The 26,090-nt window shown below is 42.6% G+C and overlaps 1 protein-coding gene across 8 annotated transcripts in view; it reads left to right on the top strand.

The window, feature by feature from the left end:
• znf423 (zinc finger protein 423) overlaps positions 1-26,090 on the top strand; it is a 141,243-nt gene that overhangs the window by 23,816 nt on the left and 91,337 nt on the right. For all 8 annotated transcript variants that reach the window (XM_029433708.1, XM_029433710.1, XM_029433706.1 and 5 more), the window contains exon 3: positions 11,443-11,652. In XM_029433708.1, the coding sequence (XP_029289568.1) occupies positions 11,443-11,652 (210 nt within the window). The remainder of the gene's footprint in view (positions 1-11,442; positions 11,653-26,090) is intronic.

Raw genomic sequence — 26,090 nt, 5'->3', positions numbered from 1 at the left:
GAGTTGGAAATGTAAGGTAGCAGCAGAGTTGCCCTGTTTATAAGAGGAATCTGTTCAGACTTTACACATGTCTCGCCAGGCAAGAGTGCACTTTAGAGGCAAGTGTGTGTTTGTGAGTGTCTGTGTTCGTGTTTTTTTTTTTTTATTCCTGTTTGACAGTCTACTATGGACAACAGACACATATACACACTCTTACTGTTTCTCTTGGACAACATACACACTGAGTCACATACAGAAAGAAAGAGCCAGTGAGTCATCATGGAAAAGGTTTGTCAGGTCCCCAAGCTGAAACTGAGAAACTGAGACCTTACTGCATTATTGTTCTTCACAGCTTGTGTGTGTGTGTGTGTGTGTGTGTGTGTGTGTGTGTGTGTGTGTGTGTGCATGATATGAAAGTTGCCCCCCGCCTATCAGATTACAGAAGGAAACAGAAAAGTGTGTTTGTTTGAACATCAATTCACTTTACCGTAATGCAATTTTAAATAACAAATGTCCCCAAAACGGCAACAAAAATAGAACATTGTCACTTTTCATCTATCCAAAAATCTGGATTGTATTTTCACAGTTCTAGTGACTATGTGGGTGCTGAATGTCTTTATTTTTACATAGAATTACTTGTTTTTTCCCAATAAATCATTACAGACGCAGATACCAGATTTCTTTCTTTTTTTTGTAAGAACATTAGATTTATTGATTGCTGTCAGGATGTAAAGAGAATTGTATCCATCCATACATCTATAAGGTTAGACAGAGAGTGAGGAATGTTGATTAAGTAAGATGTAAGTGTTTAAGAGGAAAATTAAAAAGATTGTTTTACAAATGAGGAAGTGAGAGAATGAATGCCGATTCAGACAGTATCACTGTAATATCTTGATGATGGCCAGAGCTGAGAAAACCAGGACACTGGCCCTATCTTCCTTTATCACACTCTCCTTTCCTGTCTCTCTCTCTCTGTCTCTCTCTGTCTGTCTCTCTCTCTCTCTCTCTCGGTCGTCTGTTATCTAGCAGAGATATCGTTCCTGTTGATATATGTATAGCTACTCTAGTATATATAGTATATCTACTATAAGTCTTCTATCGATATCTCATCTCGATCTATCTCCTATCTCTCTCTCTATCCCTCTTATCTCTTCTCTCTCTCTCTCTCTCTCTCTATCTCTCTATCTATCTAGTCTATACGTCCTTCTCTCTCTATCTCTCTCTGTCTCTCTCCGTCTCTCTCTCTCTGTCTCTCTCTCTCTGTCTCTCTCTCTCTGTCTGTCTCTCCTCTCTCTCTCTCTCTCTCTCTCTCTCTCTCTCTCTCTTTCTCTCTCTCTCTCTATGTCTCTCTCTGTCTCTCTCCGTCTCTCTCTCTCTCTCTCTCTCTCTCTCGCTCTCTCTTGCTCTCTCTTGCTTCCTCTTTCTTTTCCTCTTCCTCTATCCCTCCCTCACCAATACCCTCTGGAGGTCCATAATGTAGTTTTAATTTCCCCAAGGCTACCACAGGAAAACAGTGTGTGTGTGTGAACTATTATTGCTTGCTTGTGACAGCGCACAGTGCATCTGTGTTTTTGTCTGTATTGCAGCATTTAAGCCCTTTGTTTGTGTGTCTGTGTCATTTTTGTGTGTGTGAGCATCAAAAATTAAAATAAGTGAGCAGCTGTTAACTTGTTTGCGAGTATGCTTTTCTGCCGATCTGCATGAGTCTGTGCATTGCTTGTCTGGCTGAATTTATGTGTGTTTTTGTGTACATACAGTGTATGTGTTTGTTTGTCTTTTCTGCTACCTTCCATGACGTAAGTGGCTCTTTCATCATCCTGTTTCCAGACATTGGTGTTGGGTGCTTCTCTCCCTTGCCGCAGCACCTCCCAGGGGTCTGTATGTTCATATACATGTGGGTGAGTGTGTATCCGGGTGTGTGTTTGTGTGTGACTGGTACTCCGTGGCTCAGCAGATCTCCTCCCGGGGGGAGAGGCCTTGTATTGTGAAAACACACACATACGGGCTATGGTGGGGGGAAGAACATGAGGTGGGAGGAGAGATGGCCTCTTTATATAGCCACCCACACATATACACACTCAAATAGAGCGAGGCAGAGGGTGAGAGAGGGGTGGGGGAGTAATTCTCTTGAGAGACAGAGAGCAGGCCTGTGTTGTTGTGTCCGGCTGCACCTGTTCAGCCTGTGTGTGTCAGTGTGCATTTGAGTGTGCACTCAGTGCCAAACGTGACCACCATTCTTTGTATGTGCCCACTTATAAACATTCTGAGCTCAAATAGGTGGGTCATTGTGCTGACAGTTACTGTCTGACCAGCCGTATAACCTCACTGTAATATCGTGTTTAAATTGAGGACAGATTGAATAACCCCTGTGGTTTAACCTCTCGTAAAACTTCAACAATACGTCAACAAACTCAAACTAAGAGCGCAGATCATGTAGTCTTTTTTCACTCTGTAAATATCACCGTTAAATTTGAGATACCCAGAGCCAGAATGCCACCAAACTGTGCTGTATGCGCATATAGAGTAACTGTTCACGTCACAGATTATGCTTCTGATCCTGACTAAAAGGTCTTGACTAGGAAAACGCCGCCCACTGGGCACTCCAAGCAAGCCATGTGAAGCAGGTCTGATTTAATCCTCATGGCTGGTTCATCGCCCTGCTGAAGGTGGTGGTGCCAAGCCAGGTGCCAGTGAATCCCGGTCCAATGTGGAGTGCGATGTGGAGCAGAATGAAAGCCTTGTGTCAGGACTGTTTGGTTTCTAAACATTCTGCTGGAAGCTCCACACACACTTTCCCCCCACCTTTGATGCCTGTTTTAGGCTTACACAGACATAGATGTGTGCGTGTGTGTGTTTTACGTATGCTTGGCCGACAGATATACATCTCTCTGAGCTGAGTGTGTCCCAGACAGGCCACAGTACCAGCTCCAGGGCTGCCAAATCTAACACTTGATTAACTACCTTACCTTTGCAGTATTACAGTATGTTTTATTCCCCTTTAAGTCTCACTCTAGCTCTGGCACTCTCTTTCAGTGCACTTCTATCACCCAGGGGCGGTTCAAGAACATTTCCCAGTGTTCATTAGTTCCCTAGTTTTCTTCCCAGAGGATATATAGAGATGTACGGTGGTCATGTTGACTGTGTTTTGATTTTTGGTGTTCCAGTTTGTGTCCCCACTAGCTTATCTTGGCAACTGCTAAGTGCCATGAAACCAAAGGCAGACTGTGGAATGGAGTGTGCCCATATTGAGTGCACTCTGATCCAATGTTGGAGGTTCTTGTTTCAGTTTATATCCCACTTTTGTGAGGGGAAAGGGGACACAACCTCTGTCTTTGTCCGTCTTTCTCTCTCCTACTCAGTATGTTTGAAGCTTATTAACATTTAGCTCCCTAATTACCACAATGAACTAATTTTAACATGTGTAATGAGAAAAGACACAGCTAACAAACACACCCATGCGAGGAACACACTCGCACATCCACACACACGCTTATGTGAGCCTAACGAGTGGTGATTAGTAGGTCTCAGCTAGGCGTGGTTAGGCTGTGTAACATCATTCTGCACTGTGGACTCTGCTAATTCACTTCTCTTTATCTAATTACCCAGGGTGTGCACAAACACACACACATACAGACACACATACATGCATCAATACACTGCACACACACCACCTGTATATATCTTTGCTGCATATATGCAAAGTGACCTCATTATTCCTGAGTTATCCATTTATATATTTATATTTTTAGCTGTTAATAAACAGCCCATTGTCCTCAGGTTACTGAGGCTGGTGGGTACAGCAAAGAATATGGCTTATTACTGTGCCTCTAGAGACGCACGGTGTAAAAACATCTTTTCTCCACAACCTTGCCTGATGTTGCTTGTACACAGATGCCTGTATATTGAAAGTGTCTTAAAAACAGGCCTTAATAGGAATTTCTCTGGATTGTGATAAAGGCCAGTTCATTGTCCATGAATGCATTACAGCCCCAGAGCTTCATAGATCAATATAGTAAGGAATTTTTATATATATATATATATATATATATATATATATATATATATATATATATATATATATATATATATATATATATATATATATATATATATAGATATATATAGATATATATATAGATATAGATATATATCTATCTATATAGATATAGATATATATCTATCTATATAGATATAGATATATATATATATATATATATATCTATCTATATAGATATAGATATAGATATAGATATATATATCTATATATATATATATATATATATATATATTAGTTAAAAGTGATCATGGTGTTGTTGCTGTGATGTTTAATCCAGGGAAGAATTGTGTAAGTGATGCTGTCATTGATTTGAATATTTAGGCTGTGTGAATGTTCCCGTATGCTGCATTTCCCTTTTATCATGTAGACAAATACCTTTATCCAGGCTGGGGATGTCACGATTACCAATACTTCGGTATCAAGTCGATTCTGAAAACGTGATTGTACTCGTTTTTCTACAGTACCATAGGTACCAGGGGGCTCAAGACTAATGGCGTCCCGGGGATGATAGAAAATGTGTTTAAGGCGAACAGATATCTTCCCTGGGCGTCTAGGAATTTCAACCTATTTTTTTCTTGTTAATGCTACATTGGGAACAACATACCCGTGTTGAAGTTGGCAGGGGAGCTAGTTGACGTTAGCTGTTAGCAGCCAGTGGGCAGCACCCTCCTGCTTGTCTAAATAACAGAACTAACCACTAACGTTAACTGGAGTTCCATTATTGAGTTTTTATTTTTTTACCGTGGTACATGGCTACTAAATTTCTGGTATTGTGACATCCCTAATCCAGATACTGAAATCCTGATTATGATGCCATTTCGACATTTAAACACACAATCTGTGTTCATTGTTTTACACAAAGAGGTGGCAATGCCAAAGAGACTCAATTTAGTTTTTTTTGCTGCATATACACACCCTCTTTTCCTGCAGACCCAAACAATTGTTTTCAATCGTAGTCTATGGGACAGAGGATACTGCTGGTTTTCTATCCTACCAGCTAGTTAATTTCCTTTAATTGCATTCACTGTGCATCCCAGGTGTGATTCAGTCCCTCATTACATGGCTAGAATAAAAACCAGCAGGGCTCTCTGTGACTCAAGGACCGATAGAAAATCTTCTGCTTTTAGGTGAAAATAATGAATCTTATTGTTCATGTTGCTCTGGCTTTTAATTAGTAGTGGAATGTGTATTTGTCATATTTTCTGTAGTTTAACGGCCGGATGTAATTATGACTTATTGTGTGTCTCTGTGGATGATGTAAGAATATAACATGGTGTGTGTGTGTGTGTGTGTGTGTGTGTATGTGAGAGATGGAGAATGTGCAGTTATTCCTGGCATAGGGACAGTCTGTGACTCAGAGATAATGGTTCTCTGTAGAGCGTGTGTGTTCGTATGTCTACAAGTGACTATAGCTATATGCAGATTTTGCGTGTGAACGAAAGCGAGACTGCGAGTGGATGGTGCACACATGCTATTTGCTAGGGACCACAGTTGTACTATTCAATCAATAGCCCAGCACACACACACACACACACAACACACACACACACACACACACACACACACACACACACACATCCCTCCGCACCCTTAGCACCTATGGGAGTTGCCTGCTTTCATTAAGTAGGCCTGCTGCTTCTTTCTGGTGTGGTGGGGGTGGGCTGCTGTAGAAATGGAGAAAGGAGATGTGAAGGATTTTTGAGAAACATAACAGAATGATGAGCAAGAAAGATTTATAAAACCATATCCAGCTAATGCAGATACACCTGAAAACTGTTAACATGTGAAAACTTGTATCCAAAACTTCCATCCAAAAACTTGTGATATTTGTTGTAAAATGTTCAGTTTGTAGATTGATTGATTTGATTCTCAAAGCACGCTCCGGGGACCCCCGGGGGTCTGTGGCACTCTGCCAAAGGGTCCGTGAAATAATTTGCTATAAATTATAAAATTGTGCTGTATCATTAAAAAGTTTATATCTACATATGGGGACAATTTGCGCCAATAAAACAGGCTAATCGTGTTCAACACTCCCACCCACGTTAGCTTTTGGCCAATTTTAGAAATGATTGTGACACATGAATCTGTCACTTCACTTAGCTTGCAACACACCGTTGTTGCTGCTACTTAGCTTGGTTTATTAGCCAGCTAGCTTTCTGGCAAGCATGGAGCAGTATTTAAATCACGCTAAGCCCAAACTAGCTAGATTGAGAAAATATGACAACACTTATATTGAGTTTGGTTTTATTGAGAACAGGAGACCAACATTGATTCAAATGGAAATATGTTTTGGTTTATCACTCTGAAACAGTATTAAGGTGGAAAAGTTTTAGAATACAAATAGTTCATGACATCGAAGAGTACAAATGATAGTAAGAACTTGCTGATTCGTTCATTCATTTTAAGGCAGGTGCTTAGAAATTCTTCTCCCCTGTAAGAGGTCCCTGGACCTGACATTAATTTGATTATGCTGCTTGTAAACCAAGATGAACCATCATTCCTGTGCTGCTGCACTGAGATGTCAATAAACATCACTATTCTATGCTCGCACAGATCTCTGACATCGTAAACATAAATATGATTTAATGACAACAGTTGTATTGTGCTTTGCTTTGACGTACAATGAGTGATCACAACCTAAGGAAACAGCTAGTTGGCTTCTTAACATTACTGCCGACTGTGTTTGAGCGTCAACATTTTAGACAAGCTTCCGTTTCCCTATCCAGTCCACAACAGGAAACAGAGTTTTACTCTCTTTAAAAAACGTTTTCAGAAAGCTCAGTTTTGGATGTCAGACAACCCTGTGCTTGTTGTAGTGACCCTTTGAGAATGTACTATTTTAGACCTGCCTTTGTACTAAAGAACTAAGAACACAACTCAAGCACACACACACAGTAATTGACACACACACTGTGGACTAGCCAGGAGATCTTTTGTCACAGTTTCACAGTGGTAATGATCATAACAGCTACTGTATCTAGTACGAGCTTACAGTGGCATACTCTTTTAAGCCTCCCACCTACTTCACTCCGAGATCCATAAGAGGACACATAATTATCCTGTCCATGTGTGGAGACCCATATGCAAATAGAAACACCACCAGCTGTGTTAGCCTCTCTCATCCCTTTATCTTCCTCTGTTCTGACACCCATCTCTCTCTCTCTTTATCCCACCACTGCACAAATAGACAAGAAAACAAAAAGCACTCAAAGGGAAAAGGAGGGAGAGTTGAGGATAGAAGGGTGCAAGATGGAGAGGGTTTCATCTGGCTCCTCCCTCTGTTGCTATGACAGCAGGTTGTGTTGGCATGCACTGGAGTTGGCACTGCCCTCACCTCTGGCATCAGGGCACCCTGGGGTGTGTGTGTGTGTGTGTGTGTGTGTGTGTGTGTGTGTGTTGTGTGTTTGTGTGTGCTTGCTTTTGAAAGACACAAAGGAGATGCTGCACTGAAAAAATATTAAAAAGACGCAAAGCAATTTGAAGAGAGCATTTATATTGTTTCCAATCCATACTTGGTAGATTCTCTTTGTCCCAAAAATGGATTTTACATTTGAACATTAAACAAAACTATATTTTCAAGCCTAAATGTCAACTTTGTGGAATTTATCTTAAGCCACTCAATAACTCAATAATTTATACTTAAACAAGTTTTGCATCGCTCAAGGCCCTGTCACACATATCCGTATGACAGAAACGTATGCCGGCGCAAATACGTCCAACTTTTCATCGGATCGGATCGGAAAAGTGAACGTATACAGATACGCATGTCTAACCTATTGATAGAGCATCACTTCCTAATACAAAATGTATCAGACGAATACCCAACGAATACATAAGATATACAAAAATATAGAGCATACAAAATATCGGCAACACGCTGGTGTACGTTGATATAAGGTAAGGTATAAGTAGTATTCGTTAAGAGCTCACTGTGTTACGCTGGGGTGCGTTGTTGACCGCTGATGTTTTGAGCATGTTCAAAATTACCGGACGTACCTGATGTGTGCTTCATAAGATATGCAGACGTTACGTTACGTTAGACGTGCGTGAATACGGAATACGTATGTGAATATTTACCTACGTAACTATAGTACGTGAATACCTACGTGACTACGTTAGAGGAACGTTAGATATGGGCTACGTCGGCTGACGGTGAACCCTACAGCCAATTGATTGATAAGGAGTGGATACCCTATTCCTACCCTATGTTAATATTATGCCTGATGACGGAGTAACTTATTAAACGTGTTTCTACAATACAGCTAGCGTTCAGCATGTTAGCCGTTCTCCAGCATCAGCATGACGTGAACCAGATGGCGCTTTTCTAGCTCCGTTGGCCAGACGCTCTGATACGTTTTAAATAAGTAAGTGATAAGCTATCAATGTTTGACATACGTATAATAAGTCGTTATGTATTCGTTATGTATACGTCAGCTACAACACCGCTTTGGAAAAGTTGGACGTATTTAGACTCTGACACATTTTGAGCTACTTTTCATATGCGCTGGCATGTTTCTGCCATACGGAGCTGTGTATGTCTGGCGTGTTCGGCGTAACGTCTGCGTCCTTCAAACGATCACAACTTACCCTTAATATATATCAACCTATTGCCGATATTTCGTATGCACCGACATAAGTTTCTGTCATACGGATATGTGTGACAGGACCTTTACCAAAAAAGGCATTTATAAATGTGTGACGTCTGTATTTTTACTGTGCTAGCATCGATGTATGGAAAAACCCTTTGTAAAACATGGATGGATGAATAAATGCCATAACACTTTATTTTAATGATCTAGTTTGACATTCCGTCGTAAATGAAAAAGAACTTTAAATAAATAAATCTAGTAATATTACGCTCATGTCTGATCAGCATAGACTTGCATATTCAGCGATACCCAATCCAGCATTTTAGGCTGTATGAGGTATTTCAGATACTGGTGTCGGTATCGGAACAACTCTAGAAAGTTTCTTCATTCCTAAAACAAAACGATAAGAAGAATGTGTAATGCAGCATTTTAAAACAGATGTGAAAAATTTGCTAGGGTAGATTATAGATTATTTGTCCAGAATATTTAAATTCTTAGCGTTGATCTTTTTCATTCATGGATCAGACTGTACTCATTGTCCCATAGTTAATGTGCAGCGTACTGCATTATGAACAAAAGGCTTTAAAGAAGTAGTGACGCTATTATATATCTGGTGGAGTCTTTGTCAGCCATACAACACAACTGCCCATATTTACATTCCAGCATAGGCACATATATGTGTTTGTACATGTGTGTGCGCATTTTCGTATCCAGTTAGCGGGCCTCTGGTGTGTGCGCATCTGTGTGTGTTTGCATGCGTACCTGTGTCTATTTGTGTGGCCGGCGTGTGCAGAATACGTGTGTGTATGTGAGCGTGCACGTGAGTGTGCACGTGAGTGTGCATGGGCTTTGTCAGCCAAGGGGCCACTTTCTCTCCCTGGCCAGACGGTGCTCTCACCACTGGACAGATGGCCAACACCCTCCCTCTCTTCCTCACCATCCCTTCATCTATCCCTCTTTCTATCCCTCCATCAGTGTCTTCCTCTCCTGCAGCCCCCCAAACACCCCATCACCTCAGTCCCTTGTTCCCCACCTCCCAGCATCCCTCCATCCCTCTCCCATCACACCTCTCCCATAATAAATCAGCCTGTGCACCACACTCTAATCGGTCTCACTTTCTCTCTTAAACTCGTTGACTAAGCTACTGTTACTCTTTTGTTTTATTGGACCTGAAATGATCCCATGGTAAACCAGTGGAATGATTTGTACCTGCTCAGATATGCTGAGCTGACAACCAGGTTTTGGTGTCACACTTTTTCTAAGTAAAATCTAACAAAGTCATATAGATGAAGCGCCAAGAAAAGCACATCATAAGAGGGAAAAACATTATCTTCTGCTTACACACATAAAATGATGTTGGGAGCTCCTAATGGACAAAACTGAATTGGAGCCTAATCCTTTTTGACCCATAACTGCAGTCACTAAAGGAAGTCCATTTTCATTAAAAGTAATGGAGGTTATTGATTCTCTGTAATGGCTGGCGCTTCAAAAATTAAGTAACGGAGATTTGAGTTACACGATTGTTAGGTGCGCAGACTGTAAAATATCCAATGCAATAGCCTTCAAGTGGTTGATTTAACTCTATGGTCGTTCTGGGGGCTGTAATTACTGTTCTTGTTGTATCAAATTGCTTTATTGTTGTAGAATATTAACACTTTTTCTACCCTTTTTGCTCTTTTTTTTACTGGCATATTGTTCAGTGCTCCTCATTATTCAAGGTACTTACCATGTTGGACTGGGTTTGTTCTCGTGATTGGTCTAGTACATTGGACTGTCTGCGCTATATTGAGTTATTCTCTGGGTGTTGCTGTGAGGTTAAATAATTTGAGCCAGTGAAGCCTGTAAAAAAACAGTGTGCACAAAGCACACAATGTATTTTATTCACTGAATCTGTAGCCATGTAAGTTCAACTCATTCATGTTTCCTACATTCTCTTTTCACACTGTTTAACTGTCTTTTCCTCTCCTCTTCCTTCTTCACCTCTGTTCTCTTCTCCTCTTCTTCTTCCTCTTCCTTTCAGAGAGGGAGGAAGGGGCGGAAGGAAGCCGGGAGAGAGAGCAGAGGCGAGAGGAGCAGAAGAGCAAGACAGAAGCTCTCCCTCGAAGGAGATCTCCTCATTCTTCCTATCCTCTTCTTATAATCTCTTCCGAGATCTCTTGCCTTCCTTTTCTCTCTTCTCTTCCTCTCTTCCTCTACCTATCCCTCAGCCCCTCTCTCCTCTCCTCTCGCTTTCCTCTCTCTTCTCTCTCTCTCTCTTCCTCTCCCCCCCTCTCTCTCTCTTTCTCTTCCTCTTTCTCTTTTCCCTTCCCTCTTGCCTTCCCTCCATCATTTCAGTGTCTTCAGTGTCATTCCTATTGGATCCTCAGCGTTTATAATGTGATAATAAGGTGTGAAAATGGAGACACAATGGAGCACTGAGGATTGGGCCGACACAGCCTTCCACTGGTCCCCTCTCACATTCTCCCTGTCTGCTACCAGAACACACACACACACACACACACACACACACACACACACACACACACACACACACACACACACACACACACACTCTCCATCACATACTGGAGCAATGTTTTCTAAACTCTCAGTATAATTAAGTTGCACATATCATTGGTAAAATATAGCAGGTAGAGAGACCAATAAATATAATTGGTGCAAATAAAAATCCAGAAGAAATTAAATTGTGATAGAAAGAGCGAGGACAATAAATATGTCAATGAGATCTTTGAAACTTACTGCTGGTAACTAACAACAAGCATGCGTAAGCTTTTGAACTCATGTACGGATGAACTCATTTGTTGTGTGTGTCCTCAGAAGTCCCGGCGTCTGACAGAGAGGCAGAGTCCAAAGAAGGTCCTGGGGCGGGCACTGAGGATGGAGAACAAGAGGATCACGATGACCGCGATGACCGAGATCACGACGATGACCTCGATGACGAGTCCATCTTCACCTGTGACAACTGTCAACAGGACTTTGACTGTCTGGCTGAGCTGACTGAACACAGAACCAACCACTGCCCAGCTGGTATGTTTTTTCATGTGGATGTTGTGATATATGTGTTCACAGTTTATGATGTTTCTCACAAAAGCACAGTTTTAAAGTTACAGGGTTTTGATAGGCACACAAACATTACCATTACCATCTTATAGGTTTCTGTGTGACTCAGGCTCTCCCCTGTTTCTCAATACCTATCGCTATTGGATTCAGTTATACCCACAGGGACACACACAGTAGCACACACGCAGACACACACTAAAGCCGTTATTAGTACTGGTGTAATTAATGGAGGGGCTGAAAGGAACGCGGTGGGGGCATCTGGTTCCTACAGATTAATCCAAACGCCTGCTTAACAAGCCAACACACACACTCACACACACACATGCACACAGTTTCTTGCTACTGCAAGGCAGTCTGCCTCTTAACGTATGAGAGTGTGTGTTTACTTTTGATAGGGGGATGAAGAAATACGAGAGGGGGGATGGAGGGCTTTGTTTAAACTGATAAAGTTAGGGTTTCCAGAGACTGTAATGTAGATGGTCAGACTCCTCAGTAACCTCTTATTCACCTGCTGGCTTGACACCCAATTCCACCAGAGTCAGAGATGCAGTATACATCTTGAACACTGGAGGATCCTGGTGGTCTATTATAACTGGAATTTATTGGAATTATGGGAACATGTGTAAATAACGTTAACACAAACAATGGGAATACTACAGAACTGCACTTCATAGAGAACTCTGAGGCGCAATACTTAATATGTTCTCTTCTTTTAGATATTAGGCTTTAGACTTCCACTTAAGCCTTGCTAGCCTGGGCTGTTGCAGAATCAGTTAAATCCCACACTAACTCAAAGTAAGCCACTTTGTAACCTACTATACATGTAATTGCCTTTTTAAAATAGGAAACCCATTTATGCTTTTAAAATGTTTTCTTGTCATCTTTGTTCCTCTCTCTCCTAGACACACACACACACACACACACACACACACACACACACACACACACACACACACACACACACACACACACACACACACAATCTAAGAGAGAATTTCACCGCCAAAAGCATTGGGCTGTTGTCAGAGCGCGGGATGTGGCCTGTGATTTCAGCACAGGAGTCTGGGGAGGGCTACATGTTGCTGAGCGAGAACGCAGAGGGAGGGGGGGAGCGCAGAAGAAAGAAATGAAATGAAATGATAAAACATGTTTTCCCCTGGAGAATGAGTGGTTGAGATTGCAGAGTAATCCCCCAGCTCTGCGGGATGTGTGTGCACTTGCATGCAGGGGTTTGTGTATGTTCATCTATGTGTTGGTCTGATGTGTATGAAGTTAGTGGTGGGACCACAGCTTTCTGGTTATTATTGAGGAGAAAGCTAAATTAAAACACATGGACTAAAGAATCCTTTTAAGTTCTCTGGTAGAGACCCCTGGGAGCTGATTTAGTAGGAGGGCATGTGTATATATATATATATATATATATATATATATATATATATATATATATATATATATATATATATATATATATATATATATATATATATATATATATATATACACACACACACACAGCCTACTGGGCATAAACACACGCCACGCTGGATCTGCATGAGAGAGTTAATGTGTTCATGCATTTTGTAGTTTGATGGTGTATGTGTTCGTCCCTGAGCAAATCTCCTAACAACTCAGAAATCAGCAATCGTGGTTGCCAGATGTAGTTAGCTAGCTATGATGTATTATGACCAACATACTGTACATATAGAAGTTTGTCATCAACACAAAACATTGCCGGGCCTCACAAATTTAAGCAACTTAATTTAATATCTCTGTTTATGCTAACTGTACGGGGGTGAATATTCTATATAACTCACCTATTTAAATTATATTAAGATGTAAAGTTACGCATAATTAAAGGTTTGTTTGACAGGTGGGTGCCGTCAAAGGTCGGTAGCCGGGCCGGCCTCAGCTCCACCGACCATTCACTTTTTTGCCCATTTTTGAAATTAGTCGAGAGCTGTCAAGATGGCGACGGCTCTTCAGTGACGTCAAGATGCTACTTCCGTATTTTATACAGTCTAAGGTTCAAGTGCAACATGAGGAAGACACAAGAGGACATACTACGAATACATCAGTTGGCTATAGTTCTTTGAAATCCTCTTGATTTGAAGTATTTACACTATAAACACGTAATGGATGAATGTTTTCTACATTAAGAAGCCTAAATATCCAGTGTGAAAAATACAAATAAGCACTTTGAGGATTTTTGTTACTTTGATAAGCATATCTTTTAATCATAATTCAAGACAGACAAAACAGTACATGTGAACAAAGTCCTCCTATGTGACACAAATAATGTGAACCTTTCAGTCTTTAGTACCAACCTCTTAAGGTTTCCTGTAGACATGTTGTCCTCAGTCAGGGATATCTGATGTACATGTGGGTCATACTGTTGGTCCCAGGTGCTGGCTTGAGAATCACTGTTAGTTAGCGCTGAATTCTCTGTAGAAAAAAAGCACTGGTATCTGTAATGCTAACTATACTGTTGTAGCAAATGGGTCCCAAGTTAGCAGCTAGCTGTGGCTATAACATTGAATGGGTCCCAGGTGCGAGAGTGAAGCACCAAGTAATTCAGTGCCACTCCAGCAGAAGGCCTATAAAGAGGCACCATTAATTTGAGTGGAAATTGGACAAACACACACACACACACACACACACACACACACACACACACACACACACACACACACACACAGTGGCACAGATCAATGAGACATAAATGTGTGTAAACCCTCTCAAACACGCACATACCCACAGACCCCACACATCTGGTTAATGTAATGCCACATTAATGTGCATGAGCCTGGCTGCTCAGCTGGTTATATGTGTGTGGTGTGTGTTTGTGTGTAAGTGTGATAGAGATTGTGTGCTTCAATTACAATACCATTATTCCGTTCCACTGCAGCTTTAAACCAGTGTGACAGCTCTGCTTTTAAATTGTGAATAAGATAGTGTGTGTGTGTGTGTGTGTGTGTGTGTGTGTGTGTGTGTGTGTGTGTGTGTGTGTGTGTGTGTGTGTGTGTGTGTGTGTGTGTGTGTTTTAAACTGATTTAACTGACACAGTAGTTCCTTTCTGTGAACCATGTAATTATGTGTCTCTGTATGTAGTTTAGTAGCACACACATGGTATTATCAATAGCAGTTCTCATGTTAAGGAACCATGCTTTTATGCTAAATGTATTCAATACACACACATCAATACAGTTTCTTTCAAAAGAACTTCAAACTGCAGTTATTTGTGTTTTATTCCATAAGGTTTAGAGACCCTGCAAACTTACTTTCTTAGGTGTATATAGTGTGTGTAATATCTATATGTGTGTCTACTACTTTTAGTACATGTGGGTCTGTATCCTGTGCGTGTACAGTATGTGCGAGAGAGCGAGTCGAGGGAGTGTCGATGGGTCTCAGTAGGAGCCAGAATGTGGAGCAGAGGCTCCCTGAAGAGAGGAGAGGCGGGAAAAAAACCCTCCTACGGTTCAAATGGAGAACATTCTCTGGCCCTACTCTGCCACATGAACACACACACACACACACACACACACAGACCTACACATCCCATGAGGGAATCCCAAAAGCTATCTAACCGTCCACCGCGTCCCAAGGTTGGGTCAATGCGATGTGTATAGAGCTTTAAACACTCACAAGGGGTTTTAAAACTGCTATGGAGGGCCTGTGGTTGTGCAGCCACTGTCCATTTACGTTAGTTAAATATAAAGCAGCCAGACACACACTCACACACACACACACACACACACACACACACACACGTCAACAGTGTCCATACACGTCAACAGTGTCCATACACTCATGCAAGGTGTGAGTGAGATGGAGACAAAAGGGCGACAGATTGTTAAAGATGTCAGAAAAAAACACTTGAAGGGGGAGAGGAAGTGATGAAAAGGTAGGCAGCGAGTAAACGAGGGAGCTGTCAGTCAAGGCAGGGGGGCGGAAACTGCCGCTGTCAGTGACAAATAGCAAGTCATTAACCCAGCTAGTCGCTTCTTAGATGGTGAGATGGTGTGGGAGGAAAAGTGGTGTGTGTTTGTGTGTGTGAGTGTGTGGAGAGCCAGATACTGTGCATATTTTTTCCGAAGGTATTTGTGAGGTCTCTGTTAATTGAGCACATACAGCTGCACTCTCGTCTCTTCTCTTTCCTCTCTCAGTGGGGTGGAGAGGAGAGATTTCCAGGGAGCCTGTCTAGAGGGAGGGAGGGGGAGACGTAGAATGAGAGAGGAAAATAGGAGTGGAAAGGAATATCTGGGGACATGATGAAGACAGGTGATGAGGAGGAGAAGGGCTGGAATGTGGAGGTAAAACTTCAAATGTGCAGAGAGGACGCAAAAGACGGGGGAAAGGGAAGGGGAGAAAAACGCGTAGCAGGGAGGAGAGCACGTCTGTTAGTGCAGGGGCCCTTGGGTGACTGGTTTGCCTCCCGCGGGACATCTCCCCACTGCTAAGCTCTTACCGTCTGTCGCAACCCGCTGTCACACACACACACACACACACACACACACACACACACACACACATATGCAGACACCCTCTTGAGCACAGAGAAACGCTTACACACACCACACACACTTTGCTGCGTCTGTCGTCAGGATAGCAGCTGAGTCCTGTGAGGCCAAGACTCTTATTAAAACCACAGATCACTTTCTACAAGAGAGGGAGAGAAGGAGGGGTGTAATCTGAAACAAAATTACAGACGGCCTCCTGCACTCTGGCCTGCCACTGTGTGTGTGTGTGTGTGTTTCTAGTCTGGTAGCAGTTGTTGATTGACAAAATATATATAATAGTAGTTTCCTTTATGGTCACTCCTTTTTTTTCTTCCTCATTGGCTTTCATCCTCTTAACTCCTGTCTGTTTTCACTCTCCCTCCCTCTTGCACTTTTCATCACCATGTGCCCCTATTCCCTCTTCGCCCCCACCCCCCCTCCGCCTTCCCTCTGTGTCTCTGTACCCGGGGGTGGCCCGAAGATTCCTGTGCTAAGCCCTTGGCATACATACAAGTGCACAGCGCACACACAGACACAGCTGGCTGCCGCTCAGGTTTTCCAGGGAGAGAGCAGGAGCCCGGCACCAGAGGAGAGGGGGTTGGAGAGAGGAGAGCAGAAGAAGGGGGGGGGGGGGGGGAGTACAACATGCAGAGAGGGAGAGGGGAGGGATGGCACGGAGGGGGTGAGACGGAGAAGGGTTGTTGTGAAGTCATTTTTCATCACAGGGTTCATTTTTCACTGCAGAGTTCTCCCACTCTCTACATCGCTCTATTTCTCTTTATCTGTCCTCTCCTCCTCCCGTTCCCCTCCCTTGATCCCGCTTTGTCTCTCTTTATCCTACCTTTTTCCTCTTTTTTTTTCTATCTCTTTCCCACCTCTCCCCCCACCTCTCTCTCTCTCTCTCTCTCTCTCTCTCTCTCTCTCTCTCTCCTAAACTCTTCCATCCTCTCTCTCTCTCTCTCTCTCTCTCTCTCTCTCTCTCTCTCTCTCTCTCTCTCTCTCTCTCTCTCTCTCTCTTTCAGCCTAGTTTCTCCTTTATGAAATATGGATGGGAGCAGTTTTGGGCGCGCTGAGAGGTTTGCAGTTGGAGGGAGGGATGGAACTTGGGAACTGGAAGGAGGGGGAGACAGAAAGAGAGAGAAAGGGAGGGAGCTTGTGTCTCAGCAGACGTGCCTTGTGCATGCACCTAAACACCTCACTGAGCAATCTGTCAACATGTCAGCAACACATGTTTGGTAAAAAAAGAGAGAGAGCGGTTGGAAGGAGAGAGGAGAGGGTGAAAAAAAGCTCTCCTCTTCCAGTGGGAGTAATGGCTCCCACCAGGGCTCTGGAAATGCTTTGAATTCAGCAGATTTCTATTGCGGGGTCCTCCCCCGGGGGCGTCTTTTTACAATGCCTGCATCTCAGAAATTTGAGCCTGAGGACCCCTGGGGGCGTCCTTTCATAATGCCTGAAAATGTAGGGTTATATTGTGTGCTCTTCCCCATGGGGCTTTTATTAATACCTGTATTCACTGCCACTGGAAATTACACAGGCGGCGCTGCAGGGGCCCGCGCTCGCTCCAGGAAGGGAGAAAGACTCTGCAGGGACGTTTTCTCTCTTCTCCTTTCTCTTCCCTTCTTTTTTCCCCCTCCTTCTTCTCCTCCCTCCTCCCTCTCCCTCTGCTTTGACTCTCTTCCCTTTTTTCTTACTTAATGCAAGAGTGAAAGAGAAGAATTTGCCAAAGGACACAAGAAGTGTGTGTGTGTGTGTGTGTGTGTGTGTGTGTGTGTGTGTGTGTTGGCACCCGCTAACCCCCTTGTATTCAGCCCTACTTTGCTCAGAGGAAAAGAAACACTCGATTAAAAATGTAACTTCCCTCTTCCCCTCTTCTTTCCCTCTCATCTCTTCCTCTCTCTGTCCTTGTGTGCCTGCGTGTAGATCTTCCAGGGAGTAAATATTTGTGTGTGTGTGTGTGTGTGTGTGTGCGTGTGCGTGCATGTAGACAGAAAAAAAGCCTAAATCTATAGTCCAGTACAGTGTGTGATGTTTCTAGCTGTGTAAGGCGTAGACAGAGACGACTGCTTCTGTCTCCAAACATTCATTAGAATTCTTCAGCCAAAGGGTTTGCAGCTTCTTTCTGCGTGTCAATGTGTTTGTGTTTTGTATTTATTGATCAAATATTTACACAGTCAGATTATAGAAATGTACATTTACATATCTTTGAAAAGAAAAGAAAAAGTAGTTTGATCTTCCCAGTCCGACTGTTTAGACTTCAGATTTAGATGTTGCACTCTGACTGTTGGTCATGACTGGACATTACATTTCACTCATTAAACCTTCGATGCACTCATGTTATGAAACAAGTGACGCTTATCGTAATGTTAACATTTGTTTTTACAGAACTTTCTTACTCAAATATGAATATGAAAACACTGTTTTATTTGACTTAGTTTTACTTTTAACAGATTTTTTAAAACTGATTTAAATAACAATTATAATACACAACTTTAGTTTGTGATGTAAAGCCTCGTGTAGATTATGCGCTAATTAACATAAAAGTTAGTTGCAGGTCAAATTGATCTGACTCTTAAATATGTATCGTAAAGAAATGAGTCAACGGTGCATTTATACACAACGTCCTTAAAATCTCAGCATGCTCATTAATGTTGTTTCTGCATGACATGCTATTGATGTATCTGTCAAACCAATACACAACCTTATTATGCAGAATAATTCCCTTTCAGTTGTAAGTTTCATAATGCACTTAATGACACAACTCAACTGTTGTACTCCCATTTCCAATGTGGAATTAGAAGATGTGTATTACAGGCTAATTGCAGTACCAACAGCAGAAGTATCCCGTGGACACTCCTTAAAATGTGACGGGATCTCGTTGGCGTTTCTTCAGACCCAGCACTCCTCCTGGCCACCTTTTTAAATGCCAGACATTTCTCACTCTGATCAACTTGTCAAACGATCTACCTCGTGGAGTTCACAGGCTTTTTCTCCTCTGGGTGTTTATTTGAGCATCTTGTCACCAACATTGTCAGCGGCAACCTACTGGTTATCTGTTGGATAAACAAACACACAAGTTGAGGGACTGTGATTAATGACGTCCCTCCAGAACAGTTTTCAGCATCAAGCTGCTTGATATGTTGACACAAGATATTGAAAAAACATGGAATTGGGCAGGATGCCATTTTACTAACCTTATTTCATGATATATAACTAAGAGAATTAAGGTTTAACTGATACTGAATATGTTTTTAAATTAGTTCAGCTACATACCTAGTGTCTTAAATATGAGTTTTGTATGACTTGTGAATCCCTAACAGCTACGAGGGTATTGCTGCTATTGCTAGTTTTCAGAAATGTTTAATCCCAAATGTTTTGGGTTTTTATAGGTGTTTGTGTTTAGGGAATGTTGCTTTGTTTGTATGTCAGTATATGACTGAACATTCATGTACAGTATGTTTGCCTGTGTGTATTAATATGTGTGTGTGTGGGTTTATGTCTCTATCAGTGTGTGTGTGGACGAGTCAGGATAGAGTTGTCATGGGGCCATGCGGGGGCCTCCTCTGTGTGTGTGTGTGTGTGTGTGTGTGTGGGGGGGGGGGGGGGGGTGCTGGATAATGAGGAACAGGCCATTCCCTTAGATTCCTGCACCCCTGCCAACAACCAGGACCCCTAGAACCTCTACCCCTCCTTTCCTTTTCTTTTTTTCTCCCCCCCTCCTGCTGACACCTGGGCTTTTTTTTTCTTTTCCTCCCTGTCTCTCCCTCTCTGCTTCTTCTTTCTCTCTTCCCAAGTGGAACGTGCGACCTCCCTCCATTTGATACACCTCCCTTCTCGCTCCCTTTCTGCCTTTCTACAACTCTTCTTCCATTCTTTGTGCACTTCCTTCTTTTCTCCCTCATTCTCATCCCCCTCTCGCTCAGTGGGACCCCAAGCCCTATACCTCCTCTCTCCTCTCTCCTCTCTCCTCTCTCCTCTCCTGTCCTGTCCTCTCCAATCCAATCCAATCTTTCTCAGAGCATACAGACCACAATATCTGCCTCCTTCTCCTCCCCCCCCCTCCCTGCTGAGTTCTCAAACCCAAAACTGACCACATCCCTTCCTTTCACCCTCCGTCTCCCTTCCCCCATACCCTCCCTCCATTCTCTCCCCATCTTCTCTGTTCCCTGTGGAGCTGGCCCCAAAGCTCTGATCCCTTCCTCCATGCCCCCAAACTCCCCCACTGTGCCCTCCCAAGACGCACGCACGCACGCACGCACGCACGCACGCACGCACGCACGCACGCACGCACACACACACACACACACCCTGTGGTGACTGGCCCCAAAGCAGCCCCTGTTTGTCTCCCTCCCTCTGTTTTTCCACTCTTTCTTTCTCTCTTTCCCCACCTCTGTCTCCCACACCCTGTTTGATGCTTTAGATTTGTTATGCACTTCACTAAAGCTGTTCTTCTCTAATCTGTATTTTCAATGGAGCAATTTATTGTATTGTACATTTTTGCACTGTACCCACTTGGGGTGAATAATTCCTACATTCATCATGACTTCTTGTTTGTTACACATTAGATTGAATGTGCCCCTTAAAGTAGAAATGCAGGTACTTTGTGACCGTGAATATGTTGTTGCTTTTGATTGTTTGTTGTTTATTTACGCTGCATCCTGTTTTGTTTTTAACAGAATCTGAACAACCTACATCACAACCTAAATTTGCAGTTTATTTTTAAACAATCATCACCAAACTAGTTGTACACTCGAGCACAGGAATAGAGAGAAAACATTCACTTTAAAAGAATTCCTTCGAGATTGAGAAAAAGTAAAGAAACTTACTGTTTTTGATTGAGAATAAAACAAGTATGAATTTTCCCCTCAGTTACAATAAATGAAAGTTATCCTTTCATCTTTGTATTTGTCATTAAATATACACCATGTTGGCTTTTGACGGACAGTTAGAGGTGAACTTTAGAAACATTACACGTGTCACTATACCAACTCAGTGATAGATTTTATGAATCGATGTAAAGTAGTAAGATGTAATGTGTTCAGACCAGGCACACTTGACAGAAGGCCAGTTTTCTGTTTCTGTGACATTTAGTTATTGATTCAGAATTTTCTACTTGTGACTCTGTTGTGCAGATAAGTAAATATGTGTTACCTTTTCATTTAGCTTGTGTCAGTTCAGGAACTCAAGATCCACAATATGTGATTCCCATAGGGAACTAGCACTGCTGCTCTGCCGTATCAGGATGACTGCAAAGACTATCGCCTTTTTATGACTTTTAACACCTGTCCATCAAGTACAGCTGTTACAAATGCTGCAATGCAATACCATAGTATTCAATTGCATCTTTTTCTTCTACTTTGAAACATATGATATGAAAACACCTGCACACCTGCTTTATACCTACAGTAAGCAAATGGAATTGACTATTACTACATACAACATGCTAAGTTTATTACAAAGATACACCCAGGTGTACAGGCACATGCGCGCAAATGTACGCAAGCATGCACGCACGCACACAGTTTCAGTCACAGAGAGCGGTGGCAAAGGGCAGTGTACCACAGGGAGAGGGCCTATAATAGTTTTAACCCGGCGCTCAGGTGTAACTCGCCTTTGTCCAGGCAAATGTCAGAGAAAAGCACAACTCCAGGGAGAGAGAGAGGGAGGGAAGAGAGGAGGGTGGAGGGAAGGACGAAGCAGAGTGGAGAAGAGGATCAAGGGAGAGTGAGTCAGGGAGAGTGGAAATGCAGGGAAGGGGAGTGAGATGCAGAATAGACAGAGAGGGATGTCTATATATATGATTAAAGGATAGAAATGCAGTGAGAAGGAGGCAGCAAGGGGTTTGTGTGGACGATGTGGATATTTCCGAACTCAGATGAATGCCAGGCTGTGTTTTCTCAATAACTAAGCTGGTTTACTGGATTTATATCTAAATTACTAACTTTTTTGTTAACCAACTGACCAACTGACAGTTATGTCCAACGAGTGAGTGGCTGTTTTTAGCCGGCCTGTCTCGGCCCCTGGTTATGTGGGGGCTGGGAGCCGTGTTCTGCTCTGTTCTCTCCCCGCCTCAAGAGCTCCCTGGGGGGGCAGCAAGACCAACTCTGCCAGCCTCTCTCTCACACTCCCATTTACCCCCACCCCAATGCTGAACACACACACACACACACACACACACACACACACACACACACACACACACACACACACACACACACACACACATATACACACACACATATACACACACACATACATACACACACATACACACATACATACACACACATACACACACATACACACATACATACACACACATACACACACATACACACACACACACACACACACACACACACACTGACGTCAGCTGCTCTGGGCCTTCTCCCCTGGGTGCTACCAGAACCCTTTGTTTCCCCCACCCCTCCCTCTGCTCCTCTCCATCTCTCCTTCCACCCCTCCTCACTCCTCTCCCTGTCCTTTGTCCCTAGAAATAGCTGTCCTGCTTACTGCCTGATTGGAATTCACTGCACTATGGGAAGTCACAGGGGAGGGCCATTGTTGAGTGTGTGTTTGTGTGTGCACACGTATGTGTGTAAGTGTGTTATTTTTGTTAAATGATCATGAGTGCTGGCATATTTCTCGAGTGAGTTTGGCATATGTGTTCGGGTGCGTATCAATAAGACGTGTGGGGTACTGCTGTGAGTCGAAAAGCAGTTTTAGTAATAAAAAGCTAAATTGAATTGAGTGTGTGGCGTGTTTTTAGAGAAAATATTTTTATGTCCTATACTTTTATTTCATATCCTGATGAAGTTTTGTTCAGTTTTGTCAATTTAAATGTGATTGCTGGATGATATGATGCCTAATGCAGGACCATAATGATATTATATATACTTTTTCTTTATTGTAGTTTATTTTTATAGTTTCATGGATTGATGAACATTTGGGGGCCAATACATTAGTATCTGTACTGTATTTGTAAGTGAACATTTTCTATGTAGGTTTTTCTTGAATGTGTTGTCTAAGGGAATGCATGCATGCATGTGCGTGTGTGTGCGTGCGTGCGTGTGTGTGTGTGTGTGTGTGTGTGTGTGTTCATGCGTGCCTCTGCTCCCAGCATGAATCCTAGAATTGGGGTTAAGGAACAAGAGAATTCCTCCCTCGTATTCCCTCCTTTCCTCTCCTTCGGTCTCTGTCTCTCTCTCTCACCCGTGCAAGTGGGATGCCTTGAAATATTAACCAATCTGCTTTTCATTTTTCAAATATGATAGAAAACACACTGCTAAATAAGTCAGGAGCGAGGCCTGCCGGGGAGCAAGCACTCAAATAAACAACGAAACAACACAAACAACAACAATGAAGAAAGGGAAAGATGGAGAAGGGAGGGGGGGGAAGAGGGGAAACTCTTGTACTTGTATTAGCCAGTCTGGGTTTCTACAATGGCTGCTGCACCTCTCTATCCTCCATCAATCAATCCATCTAGTCACCTGATGTCATTATTACGTTCACTGCTTTTATTCCGCTCTTTCCTCTATTTCTCTTTTCACTTTTTCTCCAATCTAATGACAGCAGCTAGATTGGAGTATATACTAAACATAGGGTGTGAGTTGGGGGCTGGGGGGGGGGGCTCCGGTGTTGACTGAGGCCTTGGTTTACCTCGACAGTGCTGCTGGCTGGTGGCCGGAGGGGGCGCCCTGCTTGAGTAAAGAACTCCCCCAGGAAGGGGCACTGCTCTGTGGGCCTGCTACCATCCTGTGTTCCTCTCTCGCTGTTCCTGGGATGGAGTTGGGGCTTGAGCTGATTTTGGTGGGGGAATGGGTAGAGGGCATTTGGGGGTTTTGGGTGGTAGGGTGAGTGGATATTTCTCCCCCTTGTTGGCTGCCAAGCCATGCGGCCTGCAAATGAGCAGATAAAATTGCGTGTGTGTGTCAAGAACTGCTCGTGCTTGTGTACAGAGATTTGTATGCGCCTGCGTTCTGAGTAAATGTGGGTATTTGGTGTGCGTGTTGGGGAGTTTGTCCTCAGAGAATAGTGTGTGTTGTGGGGGGGTGCAGTGACAGCTGCAGAGGGGGGCCGGGTGGCTGACTGCTCGCTGATAAGGGGGGCTTCACATCAGAGACACGACGAGAAGACTAATAATTCTGCAGTGCAACACTCACACACACACACACACACACACACACACACACACACACACACACACATATCTCATAGAAGGGAGGCGGTGTGAGAAAAAAGTTAAGGAAAGCTAGATAGGGCTGTGGGACACTGTGTTAATAGAAGTGGGGGTTCACAGAAAATAGAAATACAATCAGAAAGATGTGTTCATTTCTAATATATGTGACTTAATGTTTACACATAATTGCAGGTTAATATTTTAGGTAAAAACTCCAAAACACACACACACTTGTAAATATGGGGGTTTGCAGGTGTTTCAATGGGAGCCATTGAAACACCTGCAAACCCCCATATTTACAATGCAACGCTTCAAGACTGATGTGGGTAAAGTGCAACTCTACACTGTGACAGAATACACCACGTCCTATTTTCAACCGACAGGTATGGTTTTATACAAATCATATATATATATATATATATATATATATAATATATATATATATATATATATATATATATATATATATATATATATATATAATATATATATATATATATATATATATATATATATCTATATATATATATATATATATATATATATATATATATATATATATATATATATATATATATATATAAAAAGCCATTTCCTGGTGAGCCATAAAGGAATTGAGTGACATATCGCACACAAGACTGTATCCAGGACAGACCCTCAGTTTCACTTAGTATTCTGAGTCATGTTCCGTGTGGTGGCATGTCCATTATGTACCAGGGGCATTGAAGGATGTGAGTCGTATTATGTAGTCAAAGGTTTGGTAAGGAAGGCTTTGTAAAATAGACGCTCTGCCTTAACCTTCCCAACTCACTTCACTCATATTTACATTAAACTGTATAGAAAAACACACTGAAGAAAATAAAAGAGGGTCAGAGGTAGGGCTGGCTGTAAAGAGGTGATCCTCCGATGGATCATTTTCACATCACAGCAGGAAAAACACAGGTGTAACTAATAACATTAACAATGTCTCTGTTCTTCTGAGCCAGCATGCACAAGCAGATGTGATGCAATTAAATGTAATGCAGCTGTGATCAGTGTTATTAAATTCAAATTAATTTCACACGTGCTTTACCTATACAGTCTCTGTTAAATCCATTCCATTAGCATGGTGTGTTTTTCTTGCTCTTTCCTGATGTAATAATAGCCCCCACCAGTCCTTAATTATTCATATTTTAGTAATACAATCCAAGTTAACGGTTCAAACATTAGTACATAATAAAACTCCCGAGGCTTCGCTTTTAATTTAATTCCTCCGTTTAAATTAATTTTGGGGCATGCTTGTGCTTTTAGCGTGCTCCTCCGCAGAGGGGAGGGGGTTGGTGAAGAGATAGAGGAGAGATGGAGGGCTTGCTCAGGGAGATGGATCTGCTGCAGGTGGAATAACAGCCATACAGGTGTTAATGCTTGGTGGGGGCAGTGAATCATAGAGAGCAAGACAGAGGGATAGAAAGTGGTGAAAAAATAAAATCCAATGTACACAATCCTACACAAGTAATCACATATATTTCCATTAGGCCCTGATATTCCACATATCTATAAGTATATAACACAGTACATACATTGCAATGTGATTGTTTGTCAGGAGCCTTGTTAGACATGAGCTGGCAAAGGACACAAGCAGGTGGACACAGAGAGATAGATAGAGGAGGAAAAACGAGGGTGGACCAAAAGAGGTGGGGGGCGGGGTGAGCAGGTGTACAGAGAGAAAGAGATTGGAGAATGATGGAGGGATA

This window comes from Cottoperca gobio, chromosome 6, assembly GCF_900634415.1.
Source record: "Cottoperca gobio chromosome 6, fCotGob3.1, whole genome shotgun sequence".
Lineage (NCBI taxonomy): Eukaryota > Metazoa > Chordata > Actinopteri > Perciformes > Bovichtidae > Cottoperca > Cottoperca gobio.
Note: the sequence above shows the minus strand (reverse complement) of the source record. Positions and strands in the feature narration are given on the sequence as shown.